This window comes from Anneissia japonica, unplaced genomic scaffold (genome assembly GCF_011630105.1).
Source record: "Anneissia japonica isolate Jap-2015-1 unplaced genomic scaffold, ASM1163010v1 scaffold287727_len1644234_cov201, whole genome shotgun sequence".
NCBI classification, from domain to species: domain Eukaryota; kingdom Metazoa; phylum Echinodermata; class Crinoidea; order Comatulida; family Comatulidae; genus Anneissia; species Anneissia japonica.
The window spans coordinates 1,270,372-1,291,867 of NW_022713615.1; the positions used below are offsets into that span (position 1 = coordinate 1,270,372).

The 21,496-nt window shown below is 32.2% G+C and overlaps 1 protein-coding gene across 1 annotated transcript; it reads left to right on the forward strand.

Annotated features, from left to right (window-relative positions):
- Positions 1-1,100: 1,100 nt before the first annotated feature.
- LOC117108554 (protein DENND6A-like) lies at positions 1,101-19,880 on the forward strand. The gene is made up of 16 exons (XM_033250599.1): positions 1,101-1,373; positions 2,622-2,660; positions 3,595-3,637; positions 6,556-6,665; positions 7,979-8,059; positions 8,298-8,403; positions 8,790-8,929; positions 11,097-11,213; positions 11,660-11,817; positions 12,222-12,316; positions 12,838-12,906; positions 13,814-13,878; positions 14,093-14,236; positions 14,728-14,837; positions 15,290-15,467; positions 15,995-19,880. The coding sequence occupies exons 1-16, from the start codon at positions 1,218-1,220 to the stop codon at positions 16,115-16,117; spliced, it is 1,734 nt and encodes a 577-aa protein (XP_033106490.1). The 5' UTR covers positions 1,101-1,217; the 3' UTR covers positions 16,118-19,880.
- The last annotated feature ends 1,616 nt before the right edge of the window (positions 19,881-21,496 follow it).

Sequence of the window (21,496 nt, forward strand, 5' to 3'; positions counted from 1 at the left end):
ATTATTACATTCATTCATTCATTCATTCATTCATGCATTTGTTCATTCCTTCATTCATTCATGATTTATTCATTCATTCATTCATTGATCCATTTGTTGATTCAATTAATTATTACATTCATTCATTATTTTGTTCATTCGTTTATTCATTCACTCACTCATGTTTCTTCATTCGTTTGTTCATTCATTCATTCATTCATGTACTGATTGATTGATTCAATTAATTATTACATTCATTCATTCATTCATTCATTCTTTTGTACATTCGTTCATTCATTTACTAACTCACTCACTCATTCACTTGTTTGTTTCTTTCGTTTGTTCGTCCTTTTGTTCGCTCATTTAGGCCTATTTATTTAGTCATATGCATTCATTCGTGCATTCATTCATTTATCATTTATTGATTGATTAATTGATTGATTCATTCATTTGTTCATTATCATTCACTCATACATTTCTTCCAATCATTCATAGGCCTATCATTCATCTTTTCTATCCATCGACCTATTCATTCCTTCATTCAGCAATCTATTTTATTCATTCATCTTGATATGATTTATTGTGGCAATATAGTGAAGATGGAGACAAAAGAGATGGAAACATTTTGAGATTCAATGCTTCGATCTATTTGATCATTTTCAAGAATACCGGTGAGAAAATCTCACCTATCCTTATATATTTAAAATATTTACAGAAGTATAACAGAAAGCAAATAAAAACCGACCAATGAGATTAAAATCAAAGTTATAACTAGCCAATTAAAAATGAGGTGTGTCTTATATTAAGTATATCACTTATTATTATGAATAAAAAATGAATAATCAACAATTATTCAACAATAGTAAAGAAGTATTATTAAATTAAATATTATTGATTTCAAAAAATATGCTTAAAACCCTCACATTGTTGTATGTGCTCATGAATACTGCTATCTGATTTGAGAGCATGCTCATTTATAAATAAATGAGCATGCTCATTTATGTATTAAATTATAAGTAAATAAATAAAATGTGTCTGCTGTCATCAAGCTGGCAAGTCGCTCGAGAGCTGGTATCCACTCGAGTACATAAGTATCCGCTCGAATTAGCACTTACGTTCGCCTAGCCTGTCAGTCACCAATATACTCTTTGCTGTCACGCATCATTGTGGCATCGCAGTTCGTAGCAGCAGGTTTATCGATGGTGGTGTAAGGAAATGGAGTTATAGAGAAATCAACAATGGCTTCAACTGAAAAAGATCGTGTGATCTCAACGAGTAATACGAATGAAACTTCGTTCAAATCATCAGCTATTTTGCCGTGGGATAACTTTTCTAATTGGTTATATTGTGTCTGTGTTGTCACATTCGATTTGGAGCTTGGCCAGGCCTTGGAGGTAGGCCTAGGTGTTTATTGTCATTGGTGAAGTCGTGTTCAGTGTGTGTTACTGAGCCTAGGATAGTCGAATAGGCCCTACGTAGGCCTAGGCAAGATGTTGTTATATTATATGTTTGTTTGGCTTGCCTAGGCTTATTCCGTGGTATAGGCTATGCCTATTTGCACCACTGTCTTATTATGTTGGTAATCTTGATAGGTTAATAATAAAATTCGTCATAAAATAATAAATAAATAAATGAAAATGAAATGGCTTGGCTAAAGTTAAACCTAGGGCTAGGCATAGGGGCCTAGGGCCTACGTACGGATTGCACTTGTCAACCGCCTGTTCTTTTTATCTGTTGTGTTAGTTGACAGGTAGGATATGCACCACTATGCCTTAGTAGTAGGCCAGGCTAGAGTTGAGGGCCCGAATATTTGAGTGGTAATAATAGATTCCATGTTATACGGATTAACCGTGAGAATCGCGGATAATTAATCATTTGCCACGGAACTCACAGATTGCAAGGTTACTCATGGATCAAGATTTTTAAACTAATTAAAATAATGATTTGCATAACGTAATGAACAGCATATACAGTAATATGCAATAATTAAATCATTTGACATTCATCTGTAGTGTTTAGACTGTACATCATGATTCATGAATAAAAGGTTCACTAACTATTATATATCCACAAAAAACCAGAGTCCTTATTGGTTTTATTAAGTTTACTTTACATACATTTGACTTAATTTAAGATCAATCAAATCAGTAGTAAAATGCCCAGATTCCATGAGCTTCAATTGGGCTTCCCCCTGGACCCCCACCAGAGCCCACGGTGTATATTTGCAGACATTCCAACCCCTGGAACTCAAAATGCAGGAGACTGGAGGTGCACTGGTGAAGTGCACCCCCACTCCAAAAATGCATGTATGCATTCTGTTCTTTCAAGGTGTCAGTACACTCGGAATGCTATTGTATGCTAATAATAATATTGTTAATAAAGTCGGCACATAAAGAAAAAGTTGACACAGAAAAGCTCAATATTGGTACCAAAAAGTCATTAAATTAGCCGTTTTTTAAATTTTGGGGTTCGTTTCTGAAAATTTGGGAGTATTTGTCAAAATTCGGGAGACTGGAAGATTGAATACAAATTCGAAGAGACTTCTGGTTTAATTTGAAGGGTCCAGTTGGAACGTATGTATAAATGTTTTTTTTTTTTATGGATAAAATTTTTACAAATTAATGTTTATTTTTGTTTTGTAGTTTGTCTACCCCAGCCATGTGAAGCTAACTGAAAAAGAAGTAAGATTCACTTATATTGTATTGTAATTGTTTTTCTTTGCATAATTAGGAATTCAGAATTTAAACCTGCCATTTTTCTTAATTAATATTTTTCAATCCAGCCACTTTATGCTATAAATTAGCAATACGGTATCCACAGTACTGTTCTCACGCGAATAAGCGCCTAGGTGTTTAAAATATTGTTTGCACTTTTTGAGGGGCGCTTATTCAAACAGAGTGGAAATTAAGATTTCGCTTAGCAATTGAAGGGGGTGCTTATGGGAACTTGGGAAATTAAATGGGCACTTTTTGAATAAAAAAAAAGATGTAAGGACATCTGGAAACCGAAGATAAACAAACGGTTCTGGTGCGGATAATCGTCCAGAGAGCATGGCTCAGGATTCAAAATTGGGTGGGGGGGGTAAAGGAGTGCTTATTTAAAATAGAGGTGCGCTTATTCGTACGGGGTGCTTAAGAACATTTTATCATTAGGAGGGGCGCTTATTCAAACAGGGTGCTTATTCACATGAGTACGGTATGTTGCATTAAAAGTAATAAGTCAGTCACAATAGAGAGTATATACTCACTATATTGTGAACAATGACTATAATGAGCTACAAAATAGGCCTCCCTCTAATTAAAGACTCCTCCAATTAATTAGTCACAATAGAGTTATACTAGTTTTATATTGTGAACAATGACTATAATGAGCTACAAAATAGGCCTCCCTCTAATTAAAGACTCCTCCAATTAATTAGTCACAATAGAGTTATACTAGTTTTATATTGTGAACAATGCCTATAATGAGCTACAAAATAGGTCTCCTTCTAATTAAAGACTCCTCCAATTAACGACCCATCCAATCAAAGACCACTTTTCTGTTGCCCTAGGAAGTTATTTTATGAATATTCATGATTCTTTTTTATTCATTTTTCTTTTTCTAAACTTTTAATAGCGGATGAACATTTGCTACCTTTCATTCCCTGATTCAAATTCAGGTTGGTTTAATTTTAATAATTTGTTTATTATTCATGCATATCCATAATATGTAAATTAACACTTGTGATTATGCTCATAAGTTATTATGATCATCATTCTCATCATCATCATTATCAATCAAATTGTTATCACATCATCATCCTCATTACTTGTTACATTTGAGTAACATGATAGTGATCATTTCCATCATAATCTCATTATTATCAGATCATCATTATCAACATTACAGTACCCTCATCATTACTATATTACAGTATATTTGTATAATCTTGAATTTTCTCTATAAATTACTACTGTTGAATTTGAGTAACATAATAGTGACCATGCTTACAGTATCATCACTGTCATTCTCATAATCATCATTATGCCTCCCATAATTATCAAACTTATTGTTATCACCTTTATCATTTATATTATATTCATTTTTTGCACTAATTTATTGTTCGGTCCTGTGTTCTTTTTAGAGCACCATATAAATGCTTTATTAATCAAAAATAATTAATTCTATTGTGAGATCTTTAACTTCCCTTACAAGATCATCAGAGGAAGAAATCTCTTTCAAATGGTTGTCTAATTTTGTTTTGCTAATAAATTAATTTATTAGTTAATAATAAGTATTAGAATATCTGTGCACAAACCACAAGTAACTATCTCAAAAATCCAATTGTAGTATAGTTATTTTCAACAGCATGTCCATCATGATAATCGTCAAAATTTTCACCATCATCATCATTTTAATTATCTTCCTTATTTTCCTTAAACTTATCATATTGTAATTCTTTATAACAATTTTTTTTCAAAACTATATTTTTGTAATGAGTATAATTGCATTACTTGCTGTTGGAAAATTATTCAAATTTTTCTCACAAATCTCATTAAAAGTCCAAATTCACATATGTTCAGTTCTTACATTGATGAATTTAGTAGAGAGACAAATTTATGCTAAAAGCAGATTTTTACAAGGAAATCAGTTCTCATTGACATTATCTTGAATGGTCTGTTCTTACTCTGCTGTAACTGATGTATATCCCAGCTGTTCATACAATAATAACAAATCTCCCTGCCATGTATGCTAATTTGTTAAAGAGTGGGATCCATTAGTAGTATCCTTACTACGACATTGATAATATTAAATGAATTGAAATACTTGTTTAAATATATATCAATCACTAGTTACTCTAAGGTAACTTTGTGGATTTAGGTTATTGTTGAGTTGTGAACAAACTGAGAGATTTATTAAAGAATAAAGAACATGTTTATTTTGATATATAAGCAACACACCCTGTTTTGATAAATTTAACGCTTGTTGCCAAACACTCTTTGTAGTGCTCAAGGATTCTTCAGTTTCTTGTTCATTAGCTTCATAAACAATCATGCACAATGCCAACCATCGTCACTCCTACGGGAGTAATCTGGCTCCACTGCATTAATTTTCAATCATTACTGAAAAGGTAATATATCCACTAAAGCCTGCAATAATTGAGAAAATTCAGCTTAGGTATAGTCTGTGTGGAAATAGCTTAATTGCAGAAGTATAATACATGGTAAATAACATGCTTAGACCAGGAGCTGAGCTAGATTCTCTTTGGTATAGGTGTGTGTATGTGTGAGTGTTACAAGCATCCATTTACCAATTTGTGTTTTGTGTATCTCTGTTCACCAGAGAATACCTGGTAAAAGCATGCTTTTGTATACAGTATATGTGGGTGTGTGTATTATGTGTGGCAAGCATTCCATACCAATTTGTATGATTGAGTGCAATTTTAATAGATAGATCATTAAGTTATATGATGTGTATTGAATTTGTTCTTGGTAATTTATGTGAAAACTAATATGTTTTGTATTTAAATTACTTTAATCATTTGAACTTATACCTTTAGATTGGTGGCACTCGATGACAATCGGTGTGTTCGTAAATAAGAATGTACAAACTTAACTAAACAAATACATAAAATGGAGAAATGTGCATATAAAAATATACATATAAACACATATGAACTCTTAACTAAAAACAAATGTAAGTCAGGGAAATGAGAGAGCATGTAGCCCTTGGAAACCAAGAAAGTTCAAAGAGCTTTATAGATGTGTATTTTTCATTAATGTAAATGAATGTTATAGTATGTATGCCACTGGTTGTGTACATGATAACAATAAAGTATCTAATATGGGACAGAGGCAGGGGAGGGGGGTGAAGATGGTGATCACACCCCTCTAAATTGTTAAGAAAAATAATTGTATTATATTGTTCATATGAATTTCCGGTAAAATTTTTAAGGTATGAGTGTGTAATTTCTGGGCACCTAGCGGCCAATTTTCTCATAAACCCACACACGCACCCACTACCGTCATATTCTGCCATCCGCCCCAGCTAATCTTATCTTAACTATCTTTACCAGTGTAATTTGGATATTTTATTAACTGTGGACGAAGAGAAGTAAGAAATGCCTTGCCTAATGAAAAATGAAAAAAAAAAAAAAAATAGCCCAGCTTGAACTTACTGCAATGCCATCTGAATATTTAATTAGAACTACAGTCAATTACAAATACAGACCACACATGTGTGCATAAAACCAATATTTGACATTCAACTGTGTTATACGTCAGCAAGTTCATAGGAGCCCCAGTGGGCTACCTGCTAGTCGACAGATGCTTACAATAACATTAAACACACGGAACTATACATGTTTGTGAAAAATTATAGATAAAAAGTATTCTATCTTAATGTGAAATAAATTATATGTTGTACTATACTGTTTACTGTAAATAAATAAATAATAAATAAATAATGACCAATTTGATGTAGGTGTTTTAATATTTATGGCCTATAATAATAGTAATAATAATTTGCATGTTTAAATTTTATTATTTCATGATTAATATATTTGATAATTTATTATGTTTATGTCATTATGTTTAGGGTGCATGGGTGATACAAGATTCATGTTTAGAATTAGGAGGTGTATGAGCAGGCCATTATCAACTCATACCAAGGCTAAATATGATAGTAAAGGCCCTTTCCATTTGCAGGTATGTTTCTTCTGTGTATTGAAAACGTGTATAGTAGACCTACCACCCAGACTGATTACAGTGTTCTAATAGTTAAAATGTATTAATATTTCATATTGCCAATTTCAATGTTTTGTCCACCCACTTTACTAATCACTGCCATTATACCATTTTTACCATCTTTATGATTATTTTTTATCATAATCTTTATTAATATTAACTTTATCCTTGTCATAGGACTCATACTCAGTGGCGGATTACGGATTGGCCGAGGGCGGGGGCTCCAGCCCGCCCGAGCCCCTTCCCCCTAAATTTTTAAAAATAAAAAAAGAAAAATGGAGAAAAAAAAGAAAATTGTATTCAAATTTTAAGTCTGAGAATGCCATTTCTGGCCATCTAGAGGAGTAATAATCATAAATGTTTTTACCTCAGCCCTAACCATGAGATTGTCTAGACTCACCAACTATAAAAGTCCCTCCTTAGGGCCCCCTCTTTTTTGATTGTCATAATAATCATGAATGCACTTGATGGAGTTGGCATTATCATTATCATCATCCTTATCACCAGATCAACAGTAATCATTATCATTACTGATGATCATTATAATCATAATCACCAATCATCAGTATCTATCATATTATCAATCCTCATCCCCAACATCACTGTTGTTAACTTTGCTACTGTCATTATTGTCCTCATCATTAATCTTATCATGAGTATCATTATTGACAATATACATAATCATTACATTAATCATCATGATTATGCTCATTATTCTCATGATGATCATCACCGTTACCCTCATCATCCTCATTATTATAATTTCATTTCATTTTATTCAGGAATTAAAATAATAGATTACTTGAAAATAAAACAAATACAAAGAACAGATAAATGATAAAGAATAAGATAAGACATTAATTATTAGGGTAACCCAAGAAAGTTTTACAATATATAAAACTTATTTCCATTGGGCCCTTAAAAATTTTTAAACATTTTTACCACGCAAGAAACATAAAACAGTTAACAATAAAATGCCAAAATTGACAAAAATACAAAATATAACGGACATTAAAAAAGCTATATAAAAAAGAAATGATATCATCTTTATAATTGTTTGGTTATTATACTTTCACACATTGTCATTCTTATGATCAGCATTATTATTATCACTATCATCATCATCAACCATCATCAATCATTGTAGTCCTCATCACATTTTTCACTACTAATATTAATCATAAATTCATACCAATACTACTTAAAATATTTGTTACCATAACCTTCACCTACAAAACCATCGTATTTACTGATTGTTTATATCTAATTCACAGAGTGATTCTGCGCATCTCTATGGCTACGTGTATTTTAGACAGGTTAAAGATAACACATCAAGAAGAGGCTATTTTCAAAAGGTTAGATTCTTGCTTTTGTAATTTTACTGTAATTATTTTTGAAAACATACTGTACAAACATATGTTTTCATACAAAAGTATGTGAATCATATATGGGTTTTGAAGACTTATAAAAAAAACTGCAAAATAGTAAATGTGAGAAATATAAAAATGTTAAAATATATGCTTGGAAATGTATTTTGCACCTTGTAAATTTCACATTCATCCTGAATGAGGATTTTTGTGGGTTTTTTTTCAGTCTGTTGTCTTGCTAACTAAACTTCCATATGTGATGCTTTTTTCACACCTTGTCAACATCATCTCACCTGAGTACTTTGAACATGGGGAGCCCTCGCTGGAAGCAGGTAAGCTTACAACTTGTGTTACTAAAAAAGAAACTGGGAAAGTCAAACAAAAACTGAAACTGAAGAGGGGACTGTGTATTATGCTCAAACAATGTTTCTGTTATATGATTCAAATGCTGATTTTCTCCAAATTTAAGAATAACAGTACTGTAATATTGATGGTAGTAGGGACATGTGTGGTATTTATTTTGTGAGTAGTTGTTGTTTTGTTTTGCTGTTTTCTTTTGTGAGTTGTTGTGAGATCTTGTTCGTTTTGAAATAACATTTGTTCATCAAGTAAACATTTTTTTTTAATATACTGGATAAATTGTGTTAAAGAAGTTTATGAATAATAATAATGAAGTTTATTTTTACTATTATTTATAATGTTTTATTTTTTTTTCTAGCCTCTCATGATATAGATCAATGGCCAATCCCAGTTCCAGGGGAAACTCTTCATCTGCCTATAATCGGCAATGTATTGCACGTTCGGATGCCTTCAGTACAGGATAAATTAACAGCGTCCAGTCTTAAGAAGCCAAATGAGGTATGTGATTGTTTTTCATAAGATTCTCTTTTTCATAAATTATTAATAATATAGCTGGTATAATTAGTAATCAAAAATATTACAATTTATTAAATATATGGTATGATCCTATTGAATAATAGATTACAATAATAATTATTGTAATAATATTATTACAGTATTTAGTTTTGTTTATTATTTGCTACTGCTACAGTTTTTAAATTCCAGTTCAGTTCCATTCATGGATTTTTATTCATTCATTCAAAAACACATACTGTACATACAATTAAAAATATGAAATTTGCACAAGAAAAAATCATTAATTAATTTTTATTCATTATCATAAAAAAAAACCCATTGGCAAACTAAGTAATGTAAATAATTAGATAAAAAAAGGGACATTTTTAATAATTCCTCAAATAAATGGCCATCAATATTAAAGCCCCATTCCCAGCAAAATTTCACTAAAAACTGACTTTTTTTTAGAAAATATGCATTTGCATTACTCCAATTATTATAAATCATGGAAAAATATTGGCATGAATTTTAGTTTTACGCAAAAGAATAAAAAAAATGAGAAATACAGTCTATTTCTCATAAAATATTACCATTTTCTCGACGAATTCATCGTTACTAGGCAAATTCAGAGGTTGTAGATTGCATCCAATGGAATACTCTCACTTTTATGTATACTTTATACAGTCAATAAAGTGCGCCCTCTCTAAAGAGATTAGTTTTTGTACTTCGCATCTCACCCAATGCGGTCGTTCGGTTAGGCTGAGATATGTTTGTTTAAGTGTCAAAATCTCAGTCAGAATCAGTTTTTTAACAAATTTGAAATAATTCCTATGAAATATTATATTTCACAAGTGTCAATACTAGCACATCTAGATGTGTTTTTTATGTGTGATAACAGAACCTAAATCGAGGTAAGGCTAGGCCTAGCCTAGCAGCGTTGGATAGGCTAATGTTTTCGGCACCTACGATATTTCTTCTCACGACCTATCGCAAAATCAAAATGAAAATTCATCCGCATTTATTTTTTGTGTGGAACACAAAAAAATCAAATTTCAGTCTTATTTTACATTTTTTTCATTCTTAAGCTAGCAATTCCGTATTATATTTATAAATCTTTAACATTACAAAATTGGAAAATTGAATTGCACAAGTTGAACTTATATATAAAAGTTATTGTCATTCACTATTCACTATTATCAATTAACTGTTAAAATTATTATTACTATGTCAACATCGATATTATTTCTTTAAAACAGGAAAAGAAAATGCAGTATAACGTATTGTAGACGGATCTAAATTGCACATTATTTACATTGCCTGAGCTGAAAATATTTACATCAAATACATTCTGCTGGCTTCTACGCTCAGCTACACTCACATTAATAGAAAATATACTACTGTATTATGAGAGATATTAAGCCGTAAACTTTAATTGCATTTGTTGTCACCTATCTGTATGATGCTGGTTCATTAATCGGCGCATGTCTGTGGCACCTCAAACAGCCCACGCGTGCTGACGTCTGCGTTCGTTTCCAACCATATTGTCGCCCTATGCTTGTGATGTACCAGTGCACCAATAGTCTGAATATTATTTACGTCATAATTCTAATGACCATTGATGCGGTTCATAAACTTATTTTAAATGTGTACTGGAAATTATTTGACCTTTAGAATAGGAAGTTACTGGCATTTTTGCAATATTTATAATTTTGTGAGGACATTTAGTGAATAAGCAATGAAAAATGTTAGTAATCATATAGTATTACTAAAGAACACTACAGCAGAAAATGACTAAACTAAACAACTATTTTGTTTTTGTTATTTTTGTTGATTGTTTTTGTTATTAATTGTTGTTATTATTATTATGATTAGTTTTTATTGCCACTTTCGTTAATTGTCATTTTTTCTCTTGTTATTCTTATTTCTGTTATTGCTACTTTTGTTATTGTTATATTATTGTTAATTATGTTATGAATGTGTTAATATTTTAATTATTATCATTACTATTGGTATTGTACTTCTCCATTATTATTAATTATTATTTTATTATTTATAATTATCAGAACTGAATAAACTTAAGAGAATGATAATAAAAACATCATTTTCAGCAATGTGGTAATAGTATTCTCTATCTATTTCAAATTCATAATTTTTATGTTGTATCTTTTAGTTTTCTGGATCTCCTTTAACAATTTTACCTTCAATTAATGAAGTGGATTTGTTTAGGTATCTTCAACCTGTCTTGCCACATATACAGTTATTATGGGAGCTTATACTGCTTGGAGAGGTAAAGCCATTGTACTATAAAATATACAGTCTATTTCGTAAATACTTAACTGGGTAAACCAACTAATTGCCTCATTCCCTATTCAACGGTTTACAAATAAGGAGCTTCCCTTGTGATGAGGATTGATTTAATCTACACTACATGCATTTTCTGGAGATTAATTTGTTTAATAACAGTTTAGAATTGCTCATATAAAATAAAGGTTTTTGATGACCTACTGACATGTTACTATGAAAATTCTGAAATAATCTGCAAACTACTTTGATGGTATAAGGAAAAAAAATACAAATTTAGCTCAACTAAATAATTTACTTGGCAATTAGTACTAAATAAGTTCAATTAAAAAAGAATTATATTGTTCAAGTCTTTTAGCTACCATGATAATAAAATGACAACAATAAAAACAATAACTAATAATTTATTATTTGACATGATATTTTTCACAGCCTCTAGTAGTGATGGCGCCCTCACCAACAGAGTGTTCGAACACGGTGCAGGCTTTGGTAAGCATGATCCACCCTCTACGATTCATGCAAGATTACCGACCATATTTTACAATACACGACAGCGAGTTCAAGGAATACACAACAAAAACACAAGCACCGTAAGTTCTATGATATAATATTCTTCTATTTTGTATCAAAAAACATTATAATATGTTGCTGAATCTTGGGTATTGTTGATAAAAAAGTAGAATTCATTTAAAACTAAAGTTATTGTTCTGATTTCATCTTTTAACTTGTAAAGTCTAATTATTTGCCACTAGTCATGACGACTATGTGACTATCTGGCTATCTCCCCAAGTAGCCTGTTGTTTACCAAATTTTCATAAATATAAAAAGTAAAATAAATGAATAATTGAAAATGAATTTCTATGAACTTTCAAGAGTTTTTGTGCAAAAATTGTGGGTCTCCTGTTTTAATTTGAATTTGGATTGAAAAAAATGGATTTAGTATCAACTACTGAATATTTTTCTCTTTTAATAAATATTTTTTCCCATTTTGTAGCCCCCGTGTTGTGTTAGGTGTTACCAACCCATTCTTTGCAAAGACTCTACAGCATTGGCCTCACGTCATTAGGATAGGAGACACAACTGGCTCAGGTGAGAATGGCAGTGTTTAACATGCTATCACAAAAAGTTAGGCAAAAAGCTGGCAGAAAACCTTCTCACAATGCACAATATTGGTTGCTTGTATTGGTAGGAATAGGTAATTAACAGGTACTACAAACTGCACATTTAACACTGCATGTGTGCCAACTTCAACAGACATCTCTCTTGATAGTGCTGTTGATTTACAATGCAATTAAAATGATTCAGTATTTTTTTGTAACATTTCAAGGTATTTTAACTCTTTATTCTTATTGATTAATAATTCATGTATGGCCTCATTTGATTGGTTTAAAAAAATGAGTGTTTCATTATTCATTTGTGGCCTCATTTAATTGGTTTAAAAAAATTGAATGTTTGATTATTCAAGTAAGGACTCATTTGATTGGTTTAAAAACGTGAGTGCGTATTCTTTTATGGCCTCATTTGATTGGTTTAAGAAAAATTGGAGTGTTTGCTATGTATAGCCTCATTTGATTGGTTTATAGTGAAGTGTATATTATTTTCCAATGTAGACAAAAGTAATTCCAAAGTATTAAAACCTAAGAAGACTAGTAGCATGAAGACATTAGAGTCAAAACCAGGTAAGTCATAGCTCTATTATTTTATATTAATATTTCATAAATCTTTGTCCATGCTTTATGCAATTGATATTATACCCATATAAGGGCATGATGATGTACTATCACACCCATATTTAGACAACTCACAGGTTTTTGTCACAGAAAACTTATTCGTGTAGTTCAAGCTTTAGGATAAGAATTGTTTTTTTAAAAAAACCCATATATGGGAAAATTCGAGGTTTTTGTTTTGCATAAAACTTAATATCCTTGAGAGAATTTTAGAATTATATATATTTTTAGTTACACAGTTGGTACGTTGATAAGTAGCCCTGTTGCTTGGTAAATACAAGTGGAAATGAATTTAAAAAAAAATATATATATATATTTCACAGTGAATGGTTTTAGCAAGATCGTCTTGCACCTCCTCATTCTAAATCTACCTCCTCTCAACAATAACATCTATAGACTTTTCTCCAACTGCTATGGTGCATCCAAAGCAAGAATATGCACTCTCTAATGCCAACCATAGCTGATGTAACTGCTTTCACAACTCCCCAGATAGCCTGATGTCAGTAATTTTACATTGCACATGCAGCACAATTTCCTATAGTAATTAATTATCTGATTAACTTATACACAGCTTCAAGGTGACCTGGTCAATTCATTATATTTACTTTTTAGCACCTGGTTGACTAATTATGATTAATTTAATAATATTTTATATACTGTTGGAAATTATTTGTGATATGTGATGAACTAATGTTAACCCTCCTTCTAGTTTAGACAGAAAAAAAACCCAAGTGTGTATTTTCCATATAAGAATTATTTTCATCATGTTTAGAGACTTCCTTTAAGGATGCATATAGCTTAGGTACATACATTATATTCCTTGAAAGCAGAAACTAAATTGACATTTATCTCCAAACAGGTGTTTATACTCAATACAAACCTTACCTACAAAAGGACAAATCTATTACAAAGAAGTTAGCAAAGGTAATTTACAACATTGTATTATTATTATTATTTTTTTTTTTTTAATTATTATTATTATTATTATTATTATCCACTTTTTTAATAGTAAATCAAACAAGATGACACTTAACATATCGAAGGATAATTTTTAGTGTTCTTTTAATTATGGTCTTAATGTTGTCATCATAACTGGTATCATTTTTGTGTTTGTTTCTGTATAATCACTACTTTGTAGGGCATACAAACAAAGAGGCCTTCTGAAGTTCAAGATGCAATTCTGAGGCGTCATTTACTGGAGCTGACGCAGAGTTTTATAATTCCGCTAGAGCGATACCTAGCAAGCCTTATGCCACTGCAGAGAAATGTATCCCCATGGAAGGTAAGGTACTACATTATGGCGATGTTACCTTAAGAAACTCGAGCCCACCTGCTCTAAATGTACTTATTTCTTTCCTAACAAGGCCTGTCAATTGAAATGTTTTACAAACTCTATATTGTTGTTTATTTGATACTGAACAATAAAGACTCTTAAAAGATTTGACTATGAGTCCCTTTTACATGAGCTTCCATTATAATTCATAGATTTGGTTCTTTTTCTGAGCTTTATCAAGTTATATTGTTTTTAACTTAATTTTTGAATGATTTAGGACTTGAATGTGTTTACAAATGTTTACATTAACATATTTATGTTTTTTTTATATGTTTTGTTTATTTCTTTCTGTGCTATTCAGCACAGAAAGAAATAAATTATTATTAATTTGTTATTAATTTATAATCAACTTGTTGGGTAAATAAATTACCTGAAGGCAATTCTAGTTGGAAGATTTTGAATAAATTTTAATATTAACAGAATATTTTATTTTATTTTAGGGTCCTCCTCGTTTAAAAGCATTTGAAATTGATGCGTTCTTGAAAACGTTAGAACATTCTGGTCCTCAGCTGACATCAGGATTAAAGGGTGACTGGGAAGGCTTGTACAAGTAAGTGTGATTGTGCGTTTTTGTGTAGTTTTATTGATAGTTCATTATTCATAAGTATGCAATAATAGAATTCTAATATCATTATTGCTGCTGCTACTGTTGTTGCGCATGCTTTTGTGGCTGTTGTTGCTGATTCTGTTACAGTTGTTACTTCTACCAAGGCTGCTAATGTCCTTGCTACTGTTACTGTTGTTGCTGCTGCTATTGTTACTATTGTAGTTGCTGCTGTTGTTACCATCACTGCTACTGTTACTGTTGTTTTTGCTGCTACATTTGTTGCTATATACATAAGTAGTTATATTGTAGACTATAAGCTGACACATCAATATATGCATAAGCAGACACATTGTTGGTAGGTTGGTAAATATATACTGTAGACTATGAATAGATGAATTATAGTAAAAGACTCGATGTGCATTGCTTTACTACTAAAGATGGCACTTGTATTTCAGGAAATTTTTCCGGTCAGGAAATTTTGAAGGATGGTTACATCATCGACAGCGAGAGGTTAATCAGAAGCTGTCTGTCATCCACATGGAAGCTGTGTGCTCAGCCAACCTAGTCGACTGGATAAAGGACAAGAGGGAAGTAGAGGTGGTTGACCTTATACTCAAGTTGAGGGAGCGTGTGGTGAGTATAGAGTTGTAGAGTCTATCCTCATTCATTTATTTATTTGTGTATGTTTTTGTATTATTTTTTTTATTATTCCACTGATTGTTAAGATTAGCAGCAAGATTAGCAGGTCAGTCGGCTTAACTAATGGTAGCCACTTCGTTTGTGTTGAATCAATGGGGATGTCAAGGTTCCCAGTCAATTCCCACATTGTGTTTCAGCTGGACGGCTGAAATGCAAGTTACGATAGCGCACCGTCTTTCAGACGAGACTTTTAAACCATTGGTCCTGTGTGCATTATGACTTGTATGCATGTTAAAGAAAGAACACAGTACACAATTTGGAAGAGTAGAAGATTGTCTCCCGGTGTACTGCCCAATCACCACCAGAAGGACCCCACTGGAAATAAGTCGTCTTCAGACTTTTGTGGATTAATCCATCCATCCAATATAAATGTTGAAATAATTTTTTTCATGATTAAAAAGTGAACATTTTCCATTATCGTTTATATGCTCAGTTATTTTCATTCTTTTTTAAAATTTAAGGATAACGTGCTGCACCATGATATTCATGTCAAGCCGGAATTATTGAGCCAATTGAAAAGACAAATTGACAACATTATACATTCGCTACCAGAAGATCTTCAGTCAGTTCTGAAAAACCACTGACAATATCATCATGGCTAGAAGGCTTAGAACCTCTAACAACAATATAGCAAGGAAGGAGCCCCGCTAACAGTAGATTATGCAGGAATTGGTGCTAAACCAACATACTTAGGACCACTAAGCATTTTAGGAGAATGCAGTTCCATGCTAAAAGCACTGGCAACAATATCAAGGAAGCTAGTAGCGATTGACAAAAATGCTTAAAGCTATCGACAAACAGGGGCTAGGCTGCCATGCCTAGAACACCTCTAGTTACAGCATTGAGGGATTTGGTGCTAGACACTGAAGAGGCTGGTGCTGTAATAAATGCTTCGTTCAATACATGTTGAATCATCTGCAAGATATCTAAAGATATTCTTTGCACGGTTGCTAGCACATGGATTACGGGATTGATTTTTAAAAAACTTTTTTTGTGAGAATTAATGGGATTGTATTTCAAAGAATGGAATTGTTTTTAAGGTTCATGGGACTGTTTACAATGTCAGATTATCTCTCAAGCAGAATTCCAGTAACTGCTCAGGATATCCTTGAATTGGTGGTTTTGGAGGAAAAATTAACGAAAGTATTTTTATAACAAGGGAGTGTGAAGTGACGTATCGGTGAAGATAATTCCAGTAAAAAGGATGACTTTGTACCTAAGTGATGTTCTTCAGTGAGGATATTTATACTAGTTTTTGTAGAATTTAACTGTACATTACAATTTGTCAGTCCTATAAATTTATGTCAACAGTCAGCAAGCATAAATAGCATTGAGGGTGTGCTCCACATCACAACCAACCAGAGAATGAGAGATCTGAATGTTTCCATTCTCACATGGCATTGAAGAATAATTTACAATATCAACTCATTATAGTAGCAATATTTAAACTTTGTTAAAATTAGGTTTTTACTGAAGCTGTTCTCGCATCCATATTATAATCCAGAGACCGATATCTTAGTTTAATATACTCGGTGAAATATGAAATTTCAGAAGTACACGGATTGCTTAGAATGAGCAGGAGATAGGATGAACATTTTAATGAAGTATTTAAGAACTGTGGTATTTTAATATGGATCAGGTTTTAAATTATAACAAAGGTGAAATATATTTTTATTCCGTAACCTTTATTTTTATTACAAACATTAAAGAGAAATGTTCATTCTACTTTAAATATTCTCAATATAATATTATTGTATGCTCCCTTTTATTTTTTGCTGATGGAAGTGCAGCTTATTTACAGTTTATTATTAATTTATGAATTACTTAACCCCATAGGATCATAGACTGCTAGTACTGGCAATTAGGCCAGACTTTTTTCATACCTTGTTCTTATTGTTTTTAAAGGTCATCAGAGGAGGGCAGAAAAAAAATGAAACTAAAATTTAGTTTTCTTATTTTGCAAATAGTTTTTCCAAAAACATCCACAGGAGAAAATAAAAATAACATTTTATTGGTGAATGTAAACAGTGTAGTAATGGGATGGTTAAATGCTTTAAATTTATATAATCAGGAAGAAATGTACATGTATTATTTTTGCAGATTTCAAGGCAGTGGCGGACATAATAAAAATAAAGAAAAACTTTTATATTTTCTGAAACTTTTTTCATAGCAGCAGGTGCGCTAATTGGCCAAAAATTAAATTTTATTTTTAATTGAAATCATCATTTTGGGGGTGGGGGGAGCGGCGGGTTCGCTAAACAAGGTATTAAAAAGTCCTGCCTTAGGCACCATAGCATACAGTTGCAAGAGCAACACTAGCACAAAAACAATTGACAAGGATTTTGTTGTGTTGTAATCTGCTAGATTCATTATTTATGTATGAGTAGCTGTCATTACATTAACTGGCTGTGCTACCAATACCAGTATTGTATTGTGTAGCATGCTACAAAAGTCTGGTAGCTACAGTAACATGATAAATTATTTTTACTATGATGTGTGCTAAAGAGTTATATTTTGATATTGTATTAAGTTAATGTGTGACATCACATCTTCATTTTAAACTTGCCTTCAGCTTTAGTTAAGGAAAGATGCGCTGCAGAAACTTAATTTGTATTTTTTAGAACAGGGATATCATATTATATTAAAATTTGTTCAAATTCATAGGATCAGTTGCGTTTAAAGTCAAAATCCTAAAAACATCAATAAACAGTATTTAAGTTACTCGCTCATTTTACAGTGGTTGGTAGGTAGCTCTTTATGTTGCTTCATAATCGTGCCTACATTATTATGTTTTACACATGCGCACATGTAGATTAAGTATGCCTGTGTACTGCATGTCAGCCACTCACAGAGTTAAGAGCTCAGGATGATTACATTATCATCAGGAAAATATGGATGAATAATGGCAGAGTAATAATGTGATGTAATGTTTGCCTCGCACCTTACCAATGCTCTACATACTTTTTATGTTATTTTTTCGATTAAGCATGTTGTGTATAGTTAGGCCTACTCTATATTATGCTTGGCCCTATGTCACTTGTTGGTATGGCCATCATTATGACTCGGGTCGTGTATCGAATCCAGTTAATAGGCAGAAAATATATGTATATGTATAAATTCATCAAACACAGCTATTAAAATTGCCTTTAATGATATTTTTTGTACGTTTCAACAGCAAATTATGTATGATCAATATCTTGGTCATGCTAAATGAATTAAAGTATTAGGGGCTGATCCAGAATTTCAATACATAACATTGATATGCATTGAAATTTTAAAATTTCAATGCCCCCTGCTGGATCCGCGCCTCAGTATGATATTTTTTATATCAGTATTCTATTTTGAACACACAATTTAATTATTTTACATTATTTGTGGTGTACCACACATATGACTATCAAGTATTGGTTAAATCCCATACTTTTTTGTTCTTAATAATATTTTAAATTTGCTGAAATAATATGATATACAGTAGACAGTATAAAACAATTTCCAAAGACAGTGATTCATGATTCAGTGATGGCTTTGTGTGACTTCCTTTGGAGTTTTATGTAAAGATGGACATACCATTTGCATAATATGCCTGTCCTTTATATTGGTTTTAGGAATGCTTGTTTAGGTTATAATTAGAGTAATTGACCAAGAACACCTAACAATGTACTAATTGTATTAATATACAATATTAAGGAATTATTTCGCTAAGTGTTTGCATCAAGAAACTTGATGATATTTTGCCCTACCAGACTTATTATCATACTCGGTATATTCCCATATACTTGCAAAAAAAAATCTCAATTGATTTGTTGGGGAATCGCACCCACGACCTCCAGGTAACTACCAAGCCTGGTGGTCTAATGGTTACGACACTAGGCTAGTTTTCTAGAGATCGTGTGTTTGATTCTCAACTAAAACATAAATATTTTTCACAAGTATATGAGAACATACTGAGTACACAGTACGATAGTGTTCATTTCAATATTGTATGTTGTTAGTCCTGTTATATGCATTACAAAGGTATCTAATAGTTACTAGTATTATATCTTCCAATTGGTTTCAATGCTGCTGCTTTTCAAAACATCAGAGTATTAATTGATTTCAAAACCCTCCACATATTACTGTTGTACCTTGGTGTGAATAAAGACAGCTTTGAAAAAAATATTTTACTGAAGCCCAACCAGTAAGTACCCTACATTATTATTTTAGCAATCTTGCTAAAAAAAACAAACTTATTGTTACAGTACAGTAGAACCCCTCATTTACGAACCCCGATTTTACGAATTCCCGATTTTACGAACGTAAAATCATGTAATTGTTGTTATAAATAAAGTTCCTATTTCATGAACAAAACACACACCCGTGTCAAGAATTAATCGTTAGGCGCAGGCTAGAGTTTATTCACTCGGTCTTAGACGGTTTGCTGTACACTATCAGCAATCTATACTACAGATAGTGTGCTTTGAATACACCGATATTCAACACGGCGATCATACTTTATGTCTGCAGCCGTGAGAAAACTCTGCCCAATGCGTAACTTGTCGGCATATCGATAGGTGCATGATTTATTCATCTCTGAATACACCACCCTCATATTGTAATTTAATGAACCCCCTACACCCTCATATTGTAATTTAATGAACCCCCTAATTATGAATGGAATTTATTTATCAAATCTAACTAACGTTAATCTACCATTTCATTATTTCCCCCATAAAATAAGACACTGACACTCTTATTTTCTTTTTATAACTTTATTATTCATTTAATAAATGCAGGCGTAGAACAATCGTATTGCATACAAAAAAAAAGTCCAAGCGCCGTGTCTACAGCCAATCAGCACTCTTTTAAAAAGTTGAGAACCCCTGGTTTCCGGGTTATTCTGTACAGGGTATTTACATGACGCCACAACCACATGGATCGAGTGAAAAACGTTGGTTACTCGCCCTGTTGCGGCGCCCGCTGGGCTGTGTTTCTTCGTAAGCTAAAAGATAAGTCATATATTATTGCCTGAGAAAGAGAGAATAAAGTTTCTATACACATTAACAAGTAAGTATTAGTAGGATTTTTTTAAATCACGCTTAGGCCTATGTGTTCTATTATGCCTATGTATAACTTGTACTGATGCATATTTACATGTTTAGAAGTATTAATTTTGAGTGATCCCAGGAAAGAATTTGTATTGGCTCAAGAATAAGCTTTAAAATTTTAACACTGTGTACAAAGGGGGGAGCCACGGCTCCCACGGCTCCTCCCCCCCCCCCCTCGATACGTCCATGATAGATGACATTGGTATAATTCATAATTTTATTTCACTCAAAACGTAATGAGACTGGTTAGTCAAAAACATGTCCCTGTACATGTATTTTTTGTTTTATGTATTGGTGGGCGGGCATCATCATCATCATCCATCATCATCCTCATCATCCATCATCATCATCATCCATCATCATCCATCATCCTCATCATCCATCATCATCATCCTCCACATCCATCATCATCATCCTCCACATCCATCATCATCAATCATCATCATCCTCCACATCCATCATCATCAATCATCATCATCATCCACATCCATCATCATCAATCATCCACATCCATCATCATCCATCATCATCAATCATCATCCACATCATCATCCACATCATCCACATCATCATCCACATCATCATCATCCACATCATCATCCACATCATCATCATCCACATCATCATCCACATCATCATCATCCACATCATCATCATCAACAACATCATCATCATCCACATCATTATCATCCACATCATCATCATCCACATCATCATCATCATCATCATTATCATCATCCACACCATCATCATCATCCACATCATCATCATCATCCTCATCATCCACATCATCATCATCATCCACATCATCATCATCATCATCATCCGCATCATCCACATCATCATCATCCACATCATCATCAGCCACATCATCATCAT